This window comes from Actinia tenebrosa, unplaced genomic scaffold (assembly GCF_029948245.1).
Source record: "Actinia tenebrosa isolate PJP-AT-01 unplaced genomic scaffold, QUT_ActTen_1.0 PGA_scaffold10__47_contigs__length_13832649, whole genome shotgun sequence".
In the NCBI taxonomy this organism is placed as follows: Eukaryota; Metazoa; Cnidaria; class Anthozoa; order Actiniaria; family Actiniidae; genus Actinia; species Actinia tenebrosa.
In genome coordinates, this window is record NW_028292570.1 from 9,194,158 (window position 1) to 9,212,587 (window position 18,430).

General features: G+C 38.3%; 1 protein-coding gene across 1 annotated transcript in view; it reads right to left on the reverse strand.

Annotated features, from left to right (window-relative positions):
- Positions 1-10,032, reverse strand: part of LOC116291990 (uncharacterized) — a 33,028-nt gene extending 22,996 nt beyond the window's left edge. Inside the window, exons 1-12 of the mRNA XM_089026842.1 lie at positions 9,715-10,032; positions 7,760-7,861; positions 7,084-7,232; positions 6,436-6,496; positions 5,710-5,785; positions 4,528-5,444; positions 3,447-3,563; positions 2,754-2,867; positions 2,052-2,190; positions 1,381-1,569; positions 1,209-1,282; positions 297-395 (exon numbers count right to left, since the gene is read on the reverse strand). Of these exons, the coding sequence (XP_088882968.1) occupies positions 297-395; positions 1,209-1,282; positions 1,381-1,569; positions 2,052-2,190; positions 2,754-2,867; positions 3,447-3,563; positions 4,528-5,444; positions 5,710-5,785; positions 6,436-6,496; positions 7,084-7,232; positions 7,760-7,861; positions 9,715-9,939 (2,262 nt within the window). The 5' untranslated portion in view covers positions 9,940-10,032. The remainder of the gene's footprint in view (positions 1-296; positions 396-1,208; positions 1,283-1,380; positions 1,570-2,051; positions 2,191-2,753; positions 2,868-3,446; positions 3,564-4,527; positions 5,445-5,709; positions 5,786-6,435; positions 6,497-7,083; positions 7,233-7,759; positions 7,862-9,714) is intronic.
- Positions 10,033-18,430: the final 8,398 nt, after the last annotated feature.

The following is an 18,430-nucleotide window of genomic DNA, read 5'->3' on the forward strand; positions in this document are numbered from 1 at the left end:
CAAATTTATTCTTTTCTCCCGGCAAAGCCCAGGAGGACACTAAAGGAACCAGGTCCCATTTGAAGTGCCCCCACACTCACACACATACTATATTCAACATTCTATACACACTACATTTAACTAATATGTCTTTTTTTTTACGAAGGCAAGGGAGAGAACAACACATCAAATAAACTCTGTTCGCATGTGACAATCGCAGTGCTCGAACAAGCCACCCAATCCTTTAGATCCACAATGGTGAAAGGCGACGGAAATATAACCATCACACGAGAAAAACTATTGCATAACACAAATACCTGTAGGTAAATCCTTCCGATGCCAGAATAAAGAGCAGCAGAAAGTGTCTCATCCTGTTTGATTATTGATTCGAAAACTGAAACTGCTAAATTATAATCCTGAAAGAAAAACAAAGGTGATTGGAATAGGATTAGGAGGAGGGAGTGAGGCTGCTGCATGGTGTTATGGGGAAATGGAAATTGATCGTCATGGTAAGCCAATTAGCGCGATTAGTTATACTATTTCTGAGTAACCTTTACCCTGTTTTAGTAACATTGAATGTTGTGAATATTAATATGCACAAATCTTGGTAATAAACGTCTTAAAAACCTATGGTAACAAGTAGACTGAAAAAAAGCTCCATTCTCCTCGTTCTTTCAATATGGTATACAGCTATTTTAAAAACGTTGGCAAAGGTTTTGTTGTATGTTGCATGTTGTATGTTGCATGTTGTATGTTGCATGTTGTATGTTGTATGTTGTATGTTGCATGTTGTATGTTGCATGTTGTATATTGCATGTTGTATATTGCATGTTGTGTGTTGCGTGTTGCATGTTGCATGTTGCATGTTGCATGCTGTATGTTGCAGTGTTATGTTGCATGTTGCATGTGGCATCTTGCTCGTTGTTTACTTATATTAGCTTGAAATGTATTATATTCATACGTAAATAATTTTAGCACAAAAGAAAATGTAGTGGAAAAACGCGTAGACAAAGTTTGGTAAAATTCCACATTGCTATGACCTTTCGCTAATTGCATTCCCATCGCCCATAGTGTACTTCCGGCTTGGAAGGCAATATGCAATATGCAATATGCAACGAAACCATTACCAACATTTTTGATATAGCTGTATACCATGATGGATAATATGAAGCTCACTTCTATCATGGTATCGATATATATGCTCATTGTACTATAGCTCGCGCCGTTACCTTCACTGCTAGAAAACAGTTTCCAATGGCATAGAGAACACGCAGTTCACGCTCATTCCACATTTTAACCGCAGCTGTGGAAGGAAGCAAAAACTTTGTTTTCATGACCATTCAACTTTCCATTTATCTCATACAAGCATCATGGTGGTTTGCATTTGTGGGCAGTTATTACCTTCTCTCATGTCGTCTGATTTGTCAGCTGACTTGGACCCATCCTCGTCTAGTCCATTTGCCAGGTTCTTGAGAACTGCTTTACATGTCCTTTGTAAAGAATAAAGTCTATCTAATGCCTCATTAGGTTTACCACTGTGCTGTGGTAGCTCAGCCAGCAGAATGCGCAGAGAAAAAGGAACCATACATCCTAAAAATACATCAGGATATTAATTGGCAATCATTGCTTAATTTTTAAACAAAGTTAATTTACAGGAAAGATAATAAACATTGCCGTGAAACACATTTAAGGGGGATTAAGGGTGGTGTAGTGGTAGTAAAACTGGCCTATAAATCTCACCCCTGGAGACTCCGGCTCAATTCCGGGATCCAGCGTCATATGGTGAGCAGAGATTTTTGCGTCTCCCTTAATTCAACTAGTTATCTAGTTCTCTACCTCCTTAAAACTCAGTGTGCTAAATTCCAATTCGATTTGTGAGTTATCCATGCCTTGACATAGATCAGCCCAGAGGTTCTTTAAGGGTTCAATATGTGTTAGCCGTGCTCAGGATTTGATGTTTCATTCATCAGCAATACATTAATAAATATTAGATAATATTTAACAAGATAGACGAGCAATGCAAGCTAAATTTTACGACATTTCAATGTCTCATTCATTTTGAGATAACATACCTTTCCTACCAGGGTAGGTCTCTGGGTAAAACTCATAATAAAGATCTGGTTGATCAAAATTTTTGAAGGCTTCTAGCTCTGCCTCTGCTGTACTGTACATCTGGAGCTTGTACAATAATGCTATCCTACAGAACCACACCTTGATATTTACAGAAAAATATATATTAAAAATAGTGCTCAATATTATAAATGGACTGATTTAGTGTTTTTATTTTTGGACCATTTATAATTCAATAAACTAAAGACACCCTATAAAGACAGGCTTTGGTTCACTCTCCTTTCTGCTACCCAAACAAATTACCCCTCACTTCCATTCTGCCAACCCATTTTCTCAGCCATCAGTTTTCTTAAAGAGAAAAACTGCTGTTAAAGAGACAGCTGTTAATCCCTAGATCTATGCAAAAAAGGTTGAAGGGGTGAATGGTGAATGACAATACATGGATTAATATTTCCATTTGCCATTTACCCCTTCACAGTTCCCTGCACCATCTTGAAAGGTAGCCATTTCTTTGCATCAAAGCGAGACGATCGGTAAGCTTGCAATGATAGAGACATGTGAATAATTGTGCCAGGCGATAAAAAGGTCTCTATGCAAGCTCTACATTTGTCTCACTTTAATGCAAAGGCATGGCTACCTTTCAAGATGGGGCAAGGCAACTGTGAAAGGGACTAGTCCAGAAATCAAGTGAAGCCACTGCATACCTGTAGTGTCTTGTGAGTATGCATTGCTCGCTGCCCATACTGTCCAACTCCTTGACCATGTGCTGTAAGAAACCTTGATGTGAAGTCCAGAGCAGCTCGCCAGCATTCAGCAGACTAAAGGAATGGAAAATCAATGCAATTATTTTTCGTAAACAAAACCCCTCAATAGTGAATATTATCAGATCAGTTGAATTTGACAGCGAGGTGTGGTGGTGTTTATATTATCCAGGAAGCATGGGTCATGAGTGGTGAGAGTGCTTGCCTCTCACCAATGTGACTCAGGTTTAGTCTCACCAGGCTCTGTGTTAATTGTATGTGAGTAGAATTGTTGTTGGTTCTCTCTTGTTCTTCAAAGGTTATTTCTCCAGGTTATCCGGTGTTTCTTTCCTCCACAAAAACCAACTTCTAAATTCTAATTTGATGTATTAGATCTTATGGAGTGGGTTGCCAAACCCGTGGCTTTATGTCCATTATGTAGCGGTAAATCCATTTACATTTAGTTGTTACCTGTGACCCTTACTCCACGACTCAAATGGACATTGGATAAACCTTTGAAGTACAGGAGAGTAATGACAAGTAACTCTACTCCTGTATGTGAAGATGGGTTCAAGGACTGACCTCACAGCAGGTAATGGAGAGAGTTGTGCACAAGGAGGGTAAGAGGTAAGAAGACCAGATGCTCCAAATACTCACCAGTAAATCGCGCAGCCCTGATTCATTGAGAGGCACATTGTCCACACCTAAAGTTTGTCTTTTCTCTACATCATGTTCATCCATGAACTTTAATAACAAATCTTTTACTGGGTCCAGCTAAAAGCAATCAAAGATTATTTATTTTATCCAAATAAACAAATTATCTTTTTTTAAATACATTCAGTGTCCGTAGCTGTCAGTAGGGTGTAATTGGTAGGCTGCCAGCAGGATGTTGGTACGATGTTGGTAAGGTGTTGGCAGGGCGTTGGTAGGGTGTTGGTAGGATGTTGGTAGGGTGTTGTTAGGGTGTTGGTAGGATGTTGGTAGGGTGTTGGCAGGGCGTTGGTAGGGTGTTGGTAGGGCGTTGGTAGGGCGTTGGTAGGGCGTTGGTAGGGCATTGGTAGGGTGTTGGTAGGGCGTTGGTAGGGTGTTGGTAGGGCGTTGGTAGGGTGTTGGTGGGGCATTGGTAGGGTAGGATGTCAGCAGGGTATCAGTCGGATGTAAAGGGTAGGCTGCCAGCAGATTGTTGTTAGGGTGTTGGTAGGATGTTGGTAGGGTTTTGTTAGGATATTGGTAGGGTGTTGGTAGGGTATTGATAGGGTAGGCTGCCAGCAGGATGTTGGTAGGATGTTGATAGGACGTTGGTAGGATGTTGGTAGGGTGTTGTAGGGCATTGGTAGGTATTGGTAGGGTGTTGGTAGGTGTCTGGGGGTGTTGGTAGGATGTTGGTAGGATGTTTGTAGGGTGTTGATAGGGTGTTGGTAGGTGTCTGGGGGTGTTGGTAGGATGTTGGTAGGATGTTTGTAGGGTGTTGTAGGGTGTTGGTAGAGTGTTGATAGGGTGTTGGTAGGTGTGTTGGGGTGTCTAATGTGTTGGTAGGGTGTTGGTAAGATTTTGGTAATGTCAGTCGGCTATCAGTAGGGTGTTGGAAGGGTGGGTTGGGTGTTAGTAGGGTGTTGGTAGGATGTTATTAAAAATATGTTGGTAGCTTTAATGCCAGTATTAGATCAGTCCAGAGGCTGTTTCAAGGCATGATAAAATTGATATCCTCTATACAATCATGATTGATGCACATACGAACCTGTGAATTATCTATTACAATACCAGGAGAAGTCAAAAACTGCTGATCGATATCAGTCTTATTTATCATTCCAGAAGTAATCGCTGTTAGGAAATCGCTGGTCTGTGGTGAAGGAATCCATGCAGAGGCAAGTAGATCTTCTTTAGTCTGTTTACTGTGCACTTCTACTTCAGGTACTGTAGGTATTGGTGGATGGACTGTAGTTTCATGAACATGATGCTGGCTGGTATCCTCTAATGGATGCTTGGTTGCTGGATCTTGGTAGACTTTCATATTTTGCAAGCATGTTGGAGTGACAGGGATAGATGAAGGTTGAAATGGTTGCTGAGGTGTGCTTGCATCTTGGAGATGATGCTGTGTGATCATTGGAATTGGAAATGGTTGTTGAACAAATTGGAATGGCTGCTGCAATGAATCTTCACCTATGAACCCTGGCTCTGACCTTCTCTCTGCCTCAACAATATCCTCCAGTGATTTGTGTGGAGGTTCTGAGGGGATGTCTGGGCTTTCACTTGGATCAGGTACCAAAGGTTGATCCTGGAAGGAATCAAGGCCTTTAAAGTGAATGGATTCTTGAGGTTCGTTGTTAATTGGAAGCCCTTGAAAAGCAACCTGAGTTTCCACTGCAGTCTGCCCATCATCCTCTTTCTGGCTGTCAGTTGCTTCCTCTGTGTTGGTCTGAACAAAGATTGAATCACCAGGAGTATTACTTGGATGATTAAGGGTATCAAAAAATGATTGCCCTTCATCAGCTGTAGAACTGTGAGGGTCATTGAAGAGATCACTCAACTTGCGTGACTCTTTTGCTTCTGCCTCCATCATTTGACTGAATGGGCTGGGCATTCTTGGTGAGGCTGATTCTGCCATGCCAATCCTGACGGCAGGGATGGCAAGGTTCTCATTCATCCAGTGACCCTCTAAAAAACAAGGGTTCAATTTCAATCCACTCAACTTCTGCTTTTAACTATACATGTTAACTACATGGGGGAGTTTAAGCTTGCTCTGTTACTTAAAGGAGTATGGAAAAAAGCTGATTTCTTACCAAGCTTGCAATTGCCTCACACAAGCAGATGACACCAGCAACCGTGCTCTGTTCACCAATAAAGCACAGTTCCAAACCAATCAGCGCACATATACTATCTAAGCTATATAATGATAAGAATTAGGTCCAAAGGTAGATACCTTCAGGTCTTGGACACTGCCATCCAAACACATTATCCATTATTTTGGGGTTGCGAATCAACCAGTTTGAAAATTGCTGTAAGAAACCAATAATACAAGTCATATTATTTATTTAATATGCACTGAAATTGACTGGGATATGCTATTCTGATAAATGGTCTGCATATAAAAGTGGGATACATGTATGCCCTATCATCATGGAATCTTTATGAATGACCCTCCAGGAATATGATAATATCATGTGCCAAAATGGATGGATGGACATTCTTGTCTTACAAGGGTAGCACTCAATAGCCGGTGGCTACAACAAACCTGTGGCCCTGATCATTCTATGATCAAATTTAAATTTATAGGTTGATGTTTGTGAAGGGAGTAAAACTGGAGAACCTGTAAAAAAACCCTTGAAGCACTGGTCGGAGAGAAGCAACGAGCAACTCTACTCACATATTACACTGAACCCAGCGGGATTCAAACCCAGGTCCCGTAGACAAGAGGCAAGCGCTAAATTGCGTAAAAGCATAACATTGTTAACACTAAGAGAATCTTCTTGCATCCTTCTTTATACTCCATATTAATCAACCAAAGACAGAACTTAAATCTCAAGCATCATAAATAAATAAAGAAATGATACTCAAGGAAAAGACATGTGGCATGAAATGGGAAAAAATTTCCCCATTTCCCAAAAAACACTTCCCAATTGGCAAGTTATGTTAGCAATGTATTTACCTTTGCAGATAGTTTTCCACTTTTGGCGGTGTCACAAGTTTCAAATGCTTTCTGCACTATCCTGCAAAAATCAATTAAATTAATTTAGAATAGTTCCTTTTCTCTTTCGGTAAATATATGGCTGTGTTTTATGACTAAAGACTCATCTGCACAGGCTTAGCCTTGTTTTAAAAGAGCAATTCCTTTGCAAAAGTCAACTGTAATGTAAAGAAGGTGCAGTTTGAACAATACCGATGTTTTGAAATCCCACTGGCTTTTAATGGTACTGTGAATTGCTGACTTATAAATGAGGCTAAGTCTGTGCAAATGTCTGTGATCTTTAAAAAATCTTAGTCAACTACTGTACAATGCACTGCGCCCCTATATTGTTGTTTACATCATTCACTTATATATTTTTATTATAAGCCAAAATTCTCAATTCTTAGCAGGGGAGGAGGCCTTAACTTACTCAAGGACATTATAAATGGATGTAGATGTATAGATCTATTTTTCTGAGTTCCATAAGAACAAATTAAAGAACATTTCATTAAGGGATGCAGATAAAATGACTCCAAAATCTATGAAATCCTGTTTTACAGTTAAAGAACTTGACCAGGTTTCTTTAAATTGTTTAAATATATCAGGTATTTCTGATGTATAAACACATACTTTGTAACAGTATCAATCAATTTATCAGTCTCATCAGACTCAGAATTTGTATCTTGTCCCTCTATGTTGTTAAGGATTTTCTCTGCAGACTCCACAGAGCTCAGAAGCACTGCTGTTAACTCATCTTTACTCACACCATCATCTTGATCCTGGTAGAGAGATAATATTGACATAATTTACCATATACTTTGTTGTAGATACGGTACTGTAGGTCATTCCAAGTCCATTCAAACCAAAGAGTTCTAATCTACTAACTATGATACAAACAGAACCTCATGAGAATGAATTGTTTAGCCAAACAACACAAAGAGAGATAGCCAGTCCCTTCTTCAGTACATATATCAGGGCTTAAAAAAACGGTTGGTCAATCTCTGGTCATCATGACCAGCAAAATTAGTTTTAGCTCAGATATGCCTCGTTCCTGGCTCAACATTACTGGTCATAATGACCTGCAAGGCAAAGATTTTACCACGACAGAACAAGTTCTGATTCTGACAGGACATTGTCTGATGACTCAGCCATTATTTTACACCCTAAAATTTTTTTTCTTAAAGCAAAGACATCAAATTCTACTTTTTTTATGACCCTTATTGTTGGTCTGCCAATGGCTTGCACAGTTACGCAACAGCTGTACTCGATTGTGGGTCACACTTTGAATTTCCTCTTTCAAACTTACTAAATCAAAGATCTTGAACAGAAGTCTGCATTTATCTCTGACAGATCCATGAAGACACAAGGCTATACCTCCAATAAACTCATCCAGTTCTATGGTACCAGTCTAGGGGTCAAAAAAAGAATCATTACAATTGAATTGAATTTACAATATTCTGAAACCTTAGGGATCAGGAATCTTCCATGGCAATAGTTCCTTTCACAGTTGATCCCTGCGCCATCTTGAAAGGCAGCCATGCCTTTGCATCGAAGCGAGACAAATGGTGAGCTTGCAATGATAGAGACCTTTTTTTAACACCTTGGACAAATTATTCACAGGTCCCTATCATTGCAAGCTCACCGTTCGTCTCGCTTCGATGCAAAGGCACAGCTACCTTTCAAGATAGTGCAGGGAACCGTGAAGGGGTTTGGTGAGCAATGGGGGTATTTAACCTAAGCTTTATGGGCCATGAGGTGTGGCCTAACCACAGGCTTACCACCCTGACAAAAGGAAAACATTAAATATATGTATTTCATTCTATCAATAAAAATGCTTTGCCTCATCTTGTGTTACCATAGGTATAGTGCGTACACACACTTTTCTAGGGAGAGGGGTAAGCGAAATGTAAAGTGACAAAAGCATTATTTATTATATAATTACCAATGAAATATCTATTTTTCTCTATTTTGAAAAATTGATATCTTTACACGTGAAAATAACATGTTATTTTCACATGTGAAAATAACACCATTGCAATGGCTATTCAAAAATACACGGAAAGAATTGCCTGAAAAAGCCAAAACATACTTCATTGATAATTATATGATAAACAGAATATTACATGGTCGCTTAGAGATACGAAATTTATCTTTTCAATCAGATCTTTTCAACACTCAAAGATAAATTTCGTACCTCCGCGCGCCCATGTAATATCCTCTATTTATCATATAATTATCCATAAAATACCTATATTTCTCCTTTTCAAAAAACTGATATTTTCACATGTGAAAATAACATGTTATTTTCACATGTGAAAATATCATTACCATGTGTATTTAAGCTATTAGTTTATAAATAAAAACTTTTTTTGATAATAAAAAGCTTGTTAAGTTGATTTTATGGATAATTAAATAATAAACAGAATATTACATGGGCGCTTGGAGATACGAAATTTATCTTCTCGTGTTGAAAATCTCTCATTTGTTCACTGCACTCACTCGTGAGAGATCTTTTCAACACTCGAAGATAATTTTTGTATCTCCGCGCGCCCATGTAATATCCTCTATTTGTATTCTTTGACACTTGGTAAATAACAAAACACTTATTGACTGGGAGTTCAGGAAATCAGTGTGTTTTGATGTCCCTCAACAACCATGTTTTACCTGGCTTTGCTTTGGGAAACATTGCTGTCTCGGGACCACAAAACACACTCTTTCCCTTGGTCCCAGTCAATAACATTGGTAAGTGTGGCCCAATAAGTGTCTGGCTGTGACTCAATGGACAATTTGACTCACTCATATTCCAAGGAGAGTAAAGATCAAGTCGAACGTTAACTTCCACATTAGCCAAACCTATTGAAGAAGACCGCCTTGTTTTCCATGGTTTCAATTAGGTTGGGCTCATGTGAATTTGGACGTTTGACCTGAGCCAAGGAGGTTTTGCTGTTTTGGTATCAATAGACAAACTAGTCATACAGTGATAGGAAATGAAGGGCAGTGAGATCATGACATTGGGATTGAAAAAGCCCAGCATCACTTTGCCACACTTGCTCACACTATCCTTGATCCATATAAATTAAGCTTACACATTTTTGTTTATATTCCATATGCATTCACATCACATCAATGTTTGTACTGGGGGAGGGGGGGGATGACATGATAGAACTTAAACTCAATGATCCTATCCAGTGCACCAACTACAGTACTTATACATCTGGACAAAAATAGATCCAAATTCCTCTAAACATGTCAACATCCTACCTCTGTCTTATCAAAAGCATGACACAACCGCTCAGCAACGAATCCAGTCAAATGAAAGCGTTCAGCAAATTCTTGTCTTGTTAGGAGTGATAGCTCGACACGTCTTTTGCCATCTTCAGTTTTTATTGAAAGCTCGTTGAAAACAGCCTCAATATTATCAAGTTCAAGGCTACTAAGCTTCTTTACAGCCTTCTGGTAGCCTTCCTTGGACTTTCCTTGTCCCATTATGATCCAAATTGACCTAAACTTTCCAGATTACATTGTGTTTATCACATTTTAAAGCTTTCAAATCCAAGATGGCCGGAGCCTTGAGGAAATTGCATGGGATCCCTGTGGATAATGGAACTACAGGAAGCCCAATTTTATTTCTGATTTTACAGGTGAAATCAAAGTGAAAAGTCAAAGCTACTCTAAATATTTGTATAGAACTTTCATGACCTAGATCTAGATTGTTCATAACTATTTTATTTCTTAAGTAAAAGAAAAGAATACTAAAAATATTTTTTCATTCAAACTAACAGCAAAACCATGCTTGGGTTCCCTGTGTACCAATAGTATTTTAGTATTTTTCACATTTGATGCTAGACCGATTCCAAATAAGTCGTAGTTTTCGCTCCTTTGTGGGTTGTTCCCGCTCAACTAGCGACTTATCACACTTTAAGGTGGCTGCCTACTTTTGAAAAACCGCTAAAAAATCAACAAGATTTTATTGAAGAACCATACGCGTTTTGAGCTTCAACAGGGCAAAACCCTCACATTTTGCACGGGACTCTATATTTTTTGATAGCTCATTTGAAAAAACTCCTAAAAATCTAGGTTATATCAACATTTTAGGAAAAGTTTAAATCAGGAACACGTGAAAAAATAGATTTTTGTAGGGATTTTTGTTCGACTTTATGAGATTTTTTAAGAGCACCGAAACTACAAAATATGACAAATCAATGTATCTCTCTTTCTTTTTGTCGAAAATTTCCATGTATTATTGTAGAAGGATTGACTAGCCTTCGTTCGTGCAATCATATAGTCTGCAAATAACTATTATCTTATGAATCTTAATTTTTTTCTTATCACTTCCGGTGGCGCAATTTTTACTCCAAAAGCTCGTGCGTAGGCTTCCATTAAATGCTGATTATCTCAAAAACAAGCTCGGGACACCCTATTTTTCTTTCCAGATTTGGAATCAGCATTAAATTTCAATTCGGAAAATCGAAGTTTTAAAAAAAGCTTAAATCAATTTCCAAAAGTAGGCAGTCACCTTAACTTAATTTTCTGTGCAAACGAAAACAAGGCTCGCGCATATTAAATAAACCGGAAGTGAAATTTCCTCGCTTTCTGTCCACTTATTTTCTATTTATATATGACTAAATACAGTTCCATTTGAAATGAATAAAATAAAAAAGGCAGAATCGTAGTAGAATTTATTGAGCATAGAAAAGTAGGTTCAAATGTAGCTGCATTGTAACACACCGATGAGCAATTTACAAATTAATAATAAACTTGCCGCCATCCATAGAATCAGTCTAGGAATTTTATATACTACCTAAATATCATCAGTACGATTGTATAAAAACGGCTATTCAAAGCCTCATTCAGTTACTGTTTTCCTACTTCTCTTATATGAGGTCGGTCTTCTCTCACTGTAAGATCTTTTTGTCTTTACAAACAAGAGCTGACAAAATGTAAGTAATGCTTAATGTGAACTTAGTACGGATTTTATGAGAGCAGTCAAAGGAAATATTCGCCTAGCTTCGACTGACTTCATGCAGCCTTCAGTTTAGCCAAAAACCGAAAACAATAGTATTTTCCAAATCCAGTTGCAAGACATACATATCTTCCTTCTAGTACATGTACTTGATCAATTGCTTTTTCTGTAATAAATTCGAATTCCATCTTATCTTTCGGTTTTATGGTCTGATTCCTCCTTTGTCTGATTCCATGCATGGCTAAAAGTTTCGAAATAATATAACGATATAATATATAGTGGCGACTCCGATCAAAATGGACCATGTAATGTTATGTGATATTAGACTCATGTGATTAGGGACGATCTATTAGATTTTTGAGGGGGCGGGGGGGTGGGCAATTTATTTTGTTCAGGAATTTTTTCTTACGCCTCATGACTGCAGGAATATTTTTTGGACACACATGTAATTTGGATTTTTCCCTGGAACTTTTCTTGTGCACGATTTTTTTCCCACTATTTAAGGTGACTGCCTACTTTTGGAAATTGATTTAAGCTTTTTTTAAAACTTCGATTTTCCGAATTGAAATTTAATGCTGATTCCAAATCTGGAAAGAAAAATAAGTTGTCCCGAATTCGTTTTCGAGATAATCAGCATTTAATGGAAGCCTACGCACGAGCTTATGGAGTAAAAATTGCGCCACCGGAAGTGATTAGAAAAAAATTAAGATTAATAAGATAATATTTATTTGCAGACTATATGATTGCACGAATGAAGGCTAGTCAATCCTTCTACAATAATACATGGCTATTTTCGACAAAAAGACAAAGAGAGACATTGATTGTCATATTTTGTAGTTTCGGTGCTCTTAAAAAATCTCATAAAGTCGAACAAAAATCCCTACAAAAATCTATTTTTTCACGTGTTCCTGATTTAAACTTTTCCTAAAATGTTGATATAACCTAGATTTTTAGAAGTTTTTTCAAATGAGCTATCAAAAAATATAGAGTCCCGTGCAAAATGTGAGGGTTTTGCCCTGTTGAAGCTCAAAACGCGTATGGTTCTTCAATAAAATCTTGTAGATTTTTCAGCGGTTTTTGAGCGCGCGCACATCGTGGGCTCAAATCGAACGTTCAAGTAATACGTTCATGTTCTATATACACCAAACTGCCAAATCGGACTATATATTTTTCTTGTATTTATGTGATTTGGCATCATTTGCTGTCATTGGGTGTCATTCCCCATCATTCGCTACCATTCCCCTTCATTCCCGTCAGTCACCGTCATAAGACATCTCACTATCTTTGACCATGATTGACCATGATTGACATTCATTCGCCATCATTCACCATCATGGACCATCATTCACCATCAGTCACCATCAGTCACCATCATTAGACATCATTCACCATCATTAGACATCATTCACCATCATTAGACATCATTCACCATCATTAGACATCATTCACCATCATTAGACATCATTAGACATCATTCACCGTCATTAGACATCATTCACCATCATTCACCATCATTAGACATCATTCACCGTCATTAGACATCATTCACCATCATTCACCATCATTCACCATCATTCACCATCATTAGACATCATTAGACATCATTCACCGTCATTAGACATCATTGACCATCATTGACCATCCTTGACCATCATTAGACATCATTGACCATCATTCATCATCATTGACCATCATTGACCATCATTCACCATCATTCACCATCATTAGACATCATTCACCGTCATTAGACATCATTAGACATCATTAGACATCATTCACCATCATTGACCATCATTGACCATCACTCACCATCAGTCACCATCATTAGACATCATTGACCATCATTAGACATCATTCACCATCATTCACCATCAGTCACCATCATTAGACATCATTAGACATCATTCACCGTCATTAGACATCATTCACCATCATTCACCATCATTAGACATCATTCACCGTCATTAGACATCATTCACCATCATTCACCATCATTAACCATCATTCACCATCATTCACCATCATTCACCATCATTAGACATCATTAGACATCATTGACCATCATTAGACATCATTGACCATCATTGACCATCATTGACCATCATTAGACATCATTCACCATCATTCACCATCATTCACCATCATTCACCATCATTCACCATCATTCACCATCATTAGACATCATTCACCGTCATTCACCATCATTAGACATCATTCACCATCATTAGACATCATTCACCGTCATTAGACATCATTCACCGTCATTAGACATCATTCACCATCATTCACCATCATTCACCTTCATTCACCTTCATTCACCATCATTCACCATCATTGACCATCATTCACCATCATTGACCATCATTCACCATCATTGACCATCATTAGACATCATTAGACATCATTGACCATCATTGACCATCATTGACCATCATTGACCATCATTGACCATCATTAGACATCATTCACCATCATTCACCATTATTCACCATCATTCACCATCATTCACCATCATTCACCATCATTAGACATCATTCACCATCATTCACCATCATTCACCATCATTCACCATCATTCACCATCATTCACCATCATTCACCATCATTAGACATCATTGACCATCATTGACCATCATTAGACATCATTCACCGTCATTAGACATCATTGACCATCAATGACCATCATTGACCATCATTGACCATCATTGACCATCATTGACCATCATTGACCATCATTGACCATCATTGACCATCATTAGACATCATTAGACATCATTCACCGTCATTAGACATCATTGACCATCATTGACCATCCTTGACCATCATTAGACATCATTGACCATCATTCAACATCATTGACCATCATTCACCATCATTCACCATCATTCACCATCATTAGACATCATTCACCGTCATTCACCATCATTAAACATCATTAGACATCATTCACCATCATTGACCATCATTGACCATCATTGACCATCAGTCACCATCATTAGACATCATTCACCATCATTCACCGTCATTGACCATCATTCACCATCATTGACCATCATTCACCATCATTGACCATCATTAGACATCATTAGACATCATTGACCATCATTGACCATCATTGACCATCATTGACCATCATTGACCATCATTAGACATCATTCACCATCATTCACCATCATTCACCATCATTCACCATCATTCACCATCATTCACCATCATTAGACATCATTCACCATCATTCACCATCATTCACCATCATTCACCATCATTCACCATCATTCACCATCATTAGACATCATTGACCATCATTGACCATCATTAGACATCATTCACCGTCATTAGACATCATTGACCATCAATGACCATCATTGACCATCATTGACCATCATTGACCATCATTGACCATCATTGACCATCATTGACCATCATTAGACATCATTAGACATCATTCACCGTCATTAGACATCATTGACCATCATTGACCATCCTTGACCATCATTAGACATCATTGACCATCATTCATCATCATTGACCATCATTCACCATCATTCACCATCATTCACCATCATTAGACATCATTCACCGTCATTCACCATCATTAGACATCATTAGACATCATTCACCATCATTGACCATCATTGACCATCATTCACCATCAGTCACCATCATTAGACATCATTGACCATCATTAGACATCATTCACCATCATTCACCATCAGTCACCATCATTAGACATCATTAGACATCATTCACCGTCATTAGACATCATTGACCATCATTGACCATCATTAGACATCATTCACCGTCATTAGACATCATTCACCATCATTCACCATCATTAACCATCATTCACCATCATTCACCATCATTCACCATCATTAGACATCATTAGACATCATTGACCATCATTAGACATCATTGACCATCATTGACCATCATTGACCATCATTAGACATCATTCACCATCATTAGACATCATTGACCATCATTGACCATCATTCACCATCATTCACCATCATTCACCATCATTAGACATCATTCACCGTCATTCACCATCATTAGACATCATTCACCATCATTAGACATCATTCACCGTCATTAGACATCATTCACCGTCATTAGACATCATTCACCATCATTCACCATCATTCACCTTCATTCACCTTCATTCACCGTCATTCACCATCATTGACCATCATTCACCATCATTGACCATCATTAGACATCATTAGACATCATTGACCATCATTGACCATCATTGACCATCATTGACCATCATTGACCATCATTAGACATCATTCACCGTCATTCACCATCATTCACCATCATTCACCATCATTGACCATCATTCACCATCATTAGACATCATTCACCATCATTCACCATCATTCACCATCATTCACCATCATTCACCATCATTCACCATCATTAGACATCATTGACCATCATTGACCATCATTAGACATCATTCACCGTCATTAGACATCATTGACCATCAATGACCATCATTGACCATCATTGACCATCATTGACCATCATTGACCATCATTCACCATCATTGACCATCATTGACCATCATTTACCATCATTGACCGTCATTCACCATCACTCACCATCATTCACCATCATTCACCATCATTAGACATCATTAGACATTATTAACCGTCATTCACCATCATTCACCATCATTAGACATCATTGGACATCATTGACCATCATTGACCATCATTGACCATCATTAGACATCATTGACCATCATTTATCATCATTGACCATCATTGACCATCATTGACCATCATTGACCATCATTGACCATCATTAGACATCATTGACCATCATTCATCATCATTGACCATCATTCACCATTCATCATTTGCGATCGTTTACGATGATTAAAAACACAACAACACTTTACAACGGGGCCAAACAAAACAAGAGAAACAAACAAAAGAGTGGATGGGGAAATGTTTGAACAGTTCGGGATATACACCTACTTGCAAAAACGTTGTCATACGAAAATAGAACATTAGTGATTTAGTGTGATAGGAATTATATTAAAAAACAAAAGACCACTGAAGCTGAACTTTTTCTTTTGTCTTTTAACGTATTCCTTTCTCACTAAATCACTAATGTTCTAATATCGTATGACAACGTTCTTGCAAGTAGGTGTAGATATATCCCTGATAAACAGAAAAGCCGCGATAACTGTATCCCCTCCCCTCCCGTACCCATGAAACTTAATTTTTCGCGGGTTAGCACCAGAATCCGATGCAATATTTAAAAGATGGACATTATCCTAACAGTAAGCCAGATAAAGTGTTCTACGGCTATTTCTACGGCGTCTTAGTAAAAATGCTTGATACGATCGTGAGAAAAACGCTTTATGTTACTTATATGTGAATAACTCAAAGAAAATACCCAGTGATCCAAGAAACGAGCCATAAGCCCACACTTGTAGAAGTCCATGAGACAAGGCAACTCCATTGAAATTTTTGTAGTGTCCTCAGCTGTGTGTACAAAATCCAGAAGTCACATCAACAATATCTACTGTACATGCCACATTACAGCCCTGGTGAGGACATCAGTGGACGACTGTATCTCCTGTGCGAGATCATCAGATTGACCTGAGAGTTTGGCAGGCACGCCAGAACACTTCGCCAGAGAGGGGCTTATGTAACGCAAGTCAGCTATGAAGTAGCGTGGGCATTAGCTTCAGTTTTACAGCCATCTGCTTATTAGATAAGCCTAATGAGCCTATGCTTCAACATGGTCAATGATGGTCAGTGAAGTCTAATGACGGTGAATGATGTCTAATGATGGTGAATGATGGTGAATGATGTCTAATGATGGTCAATGATGGTCAATGATGGTCAATGATGGTCAATGATGGTCAATGATGTCTAATGATGTCTAATGATGTCTAATGATGGTCAATGATGGTCAATGATGGTCAATGATGGTCAATGATGGTGAATGATGGTGAATGACGGTCAATGGTGGTGAATGATGGTGAATGATGTCTAATGACGGTGACTGATGTCTAATGATGGTGAATGATGGTGAATAATGTCTAATGACGGTGAATGATGTCTAATGATGTCTAATGATGGTGAATGATGTCTAATGATGGTGAATGATGGTGAATGATGGTGAATGATGTCTAATGATGGTCAATGATGGTGAATGATGTCTAATGATGTGTAATGACGGTGAATGATGGTGAATGATGGTGAATGATGGTGAATGATGGTGAATGATGGTGAATGATGATGAATGATGGTCAGTGATGTCTAATGATGGTCAATGATGTCTAATGATGTCTAATGATGTCTAATGATGGTGAATGATGGTCTAATGATGGTTAATGATGGTGAATGATGGTGAATGATGGTGAATGATGGTGAATGATGGTGAATGATGTCTAATGACGGTGAATGATGGTGAATGATGTCCAATGATGGTCAATGATGGTCAATGATGGTCAATGATGGTCAATGATGTGTAATGACGGTGAATGATGTCTAATGATGGTCAATGATGGTGAATGATGTCTAATGATGGTCAATGATGGTGAATGATGGTGAATGGTGTCTAATGACGGTGAATGATGTCTAATGATGTCTAATGATGGTGAATGATGTCTAATGATGGTGAATGATGGTCAATGATGGTGAATGATGTCTAATGATGGTGAATGATGGTGAATGATGGTCAATGATGGTGAATGATGTCTAATGATGGTGAATGATGGTCAATGATGGTCAATGATGGTCAATGATGGTCAATGATGGTCAATGATGGTGAATGACGGTCAATGATGGTGAATGACGGTCAATGATGGTGAATGATGGTGAATGATGTCTAATGATGGTGAATGATGTCTAATGACGGTGAATGATGGTGAATGATGTCTAATGACGGTGAATGATGTCTAATGATGTCTAATGATGTCTAATGATGGTGAATGATGTCTAATGATGGTGAATGATGGTGAATGATGGCGAATGATGTCTAATGA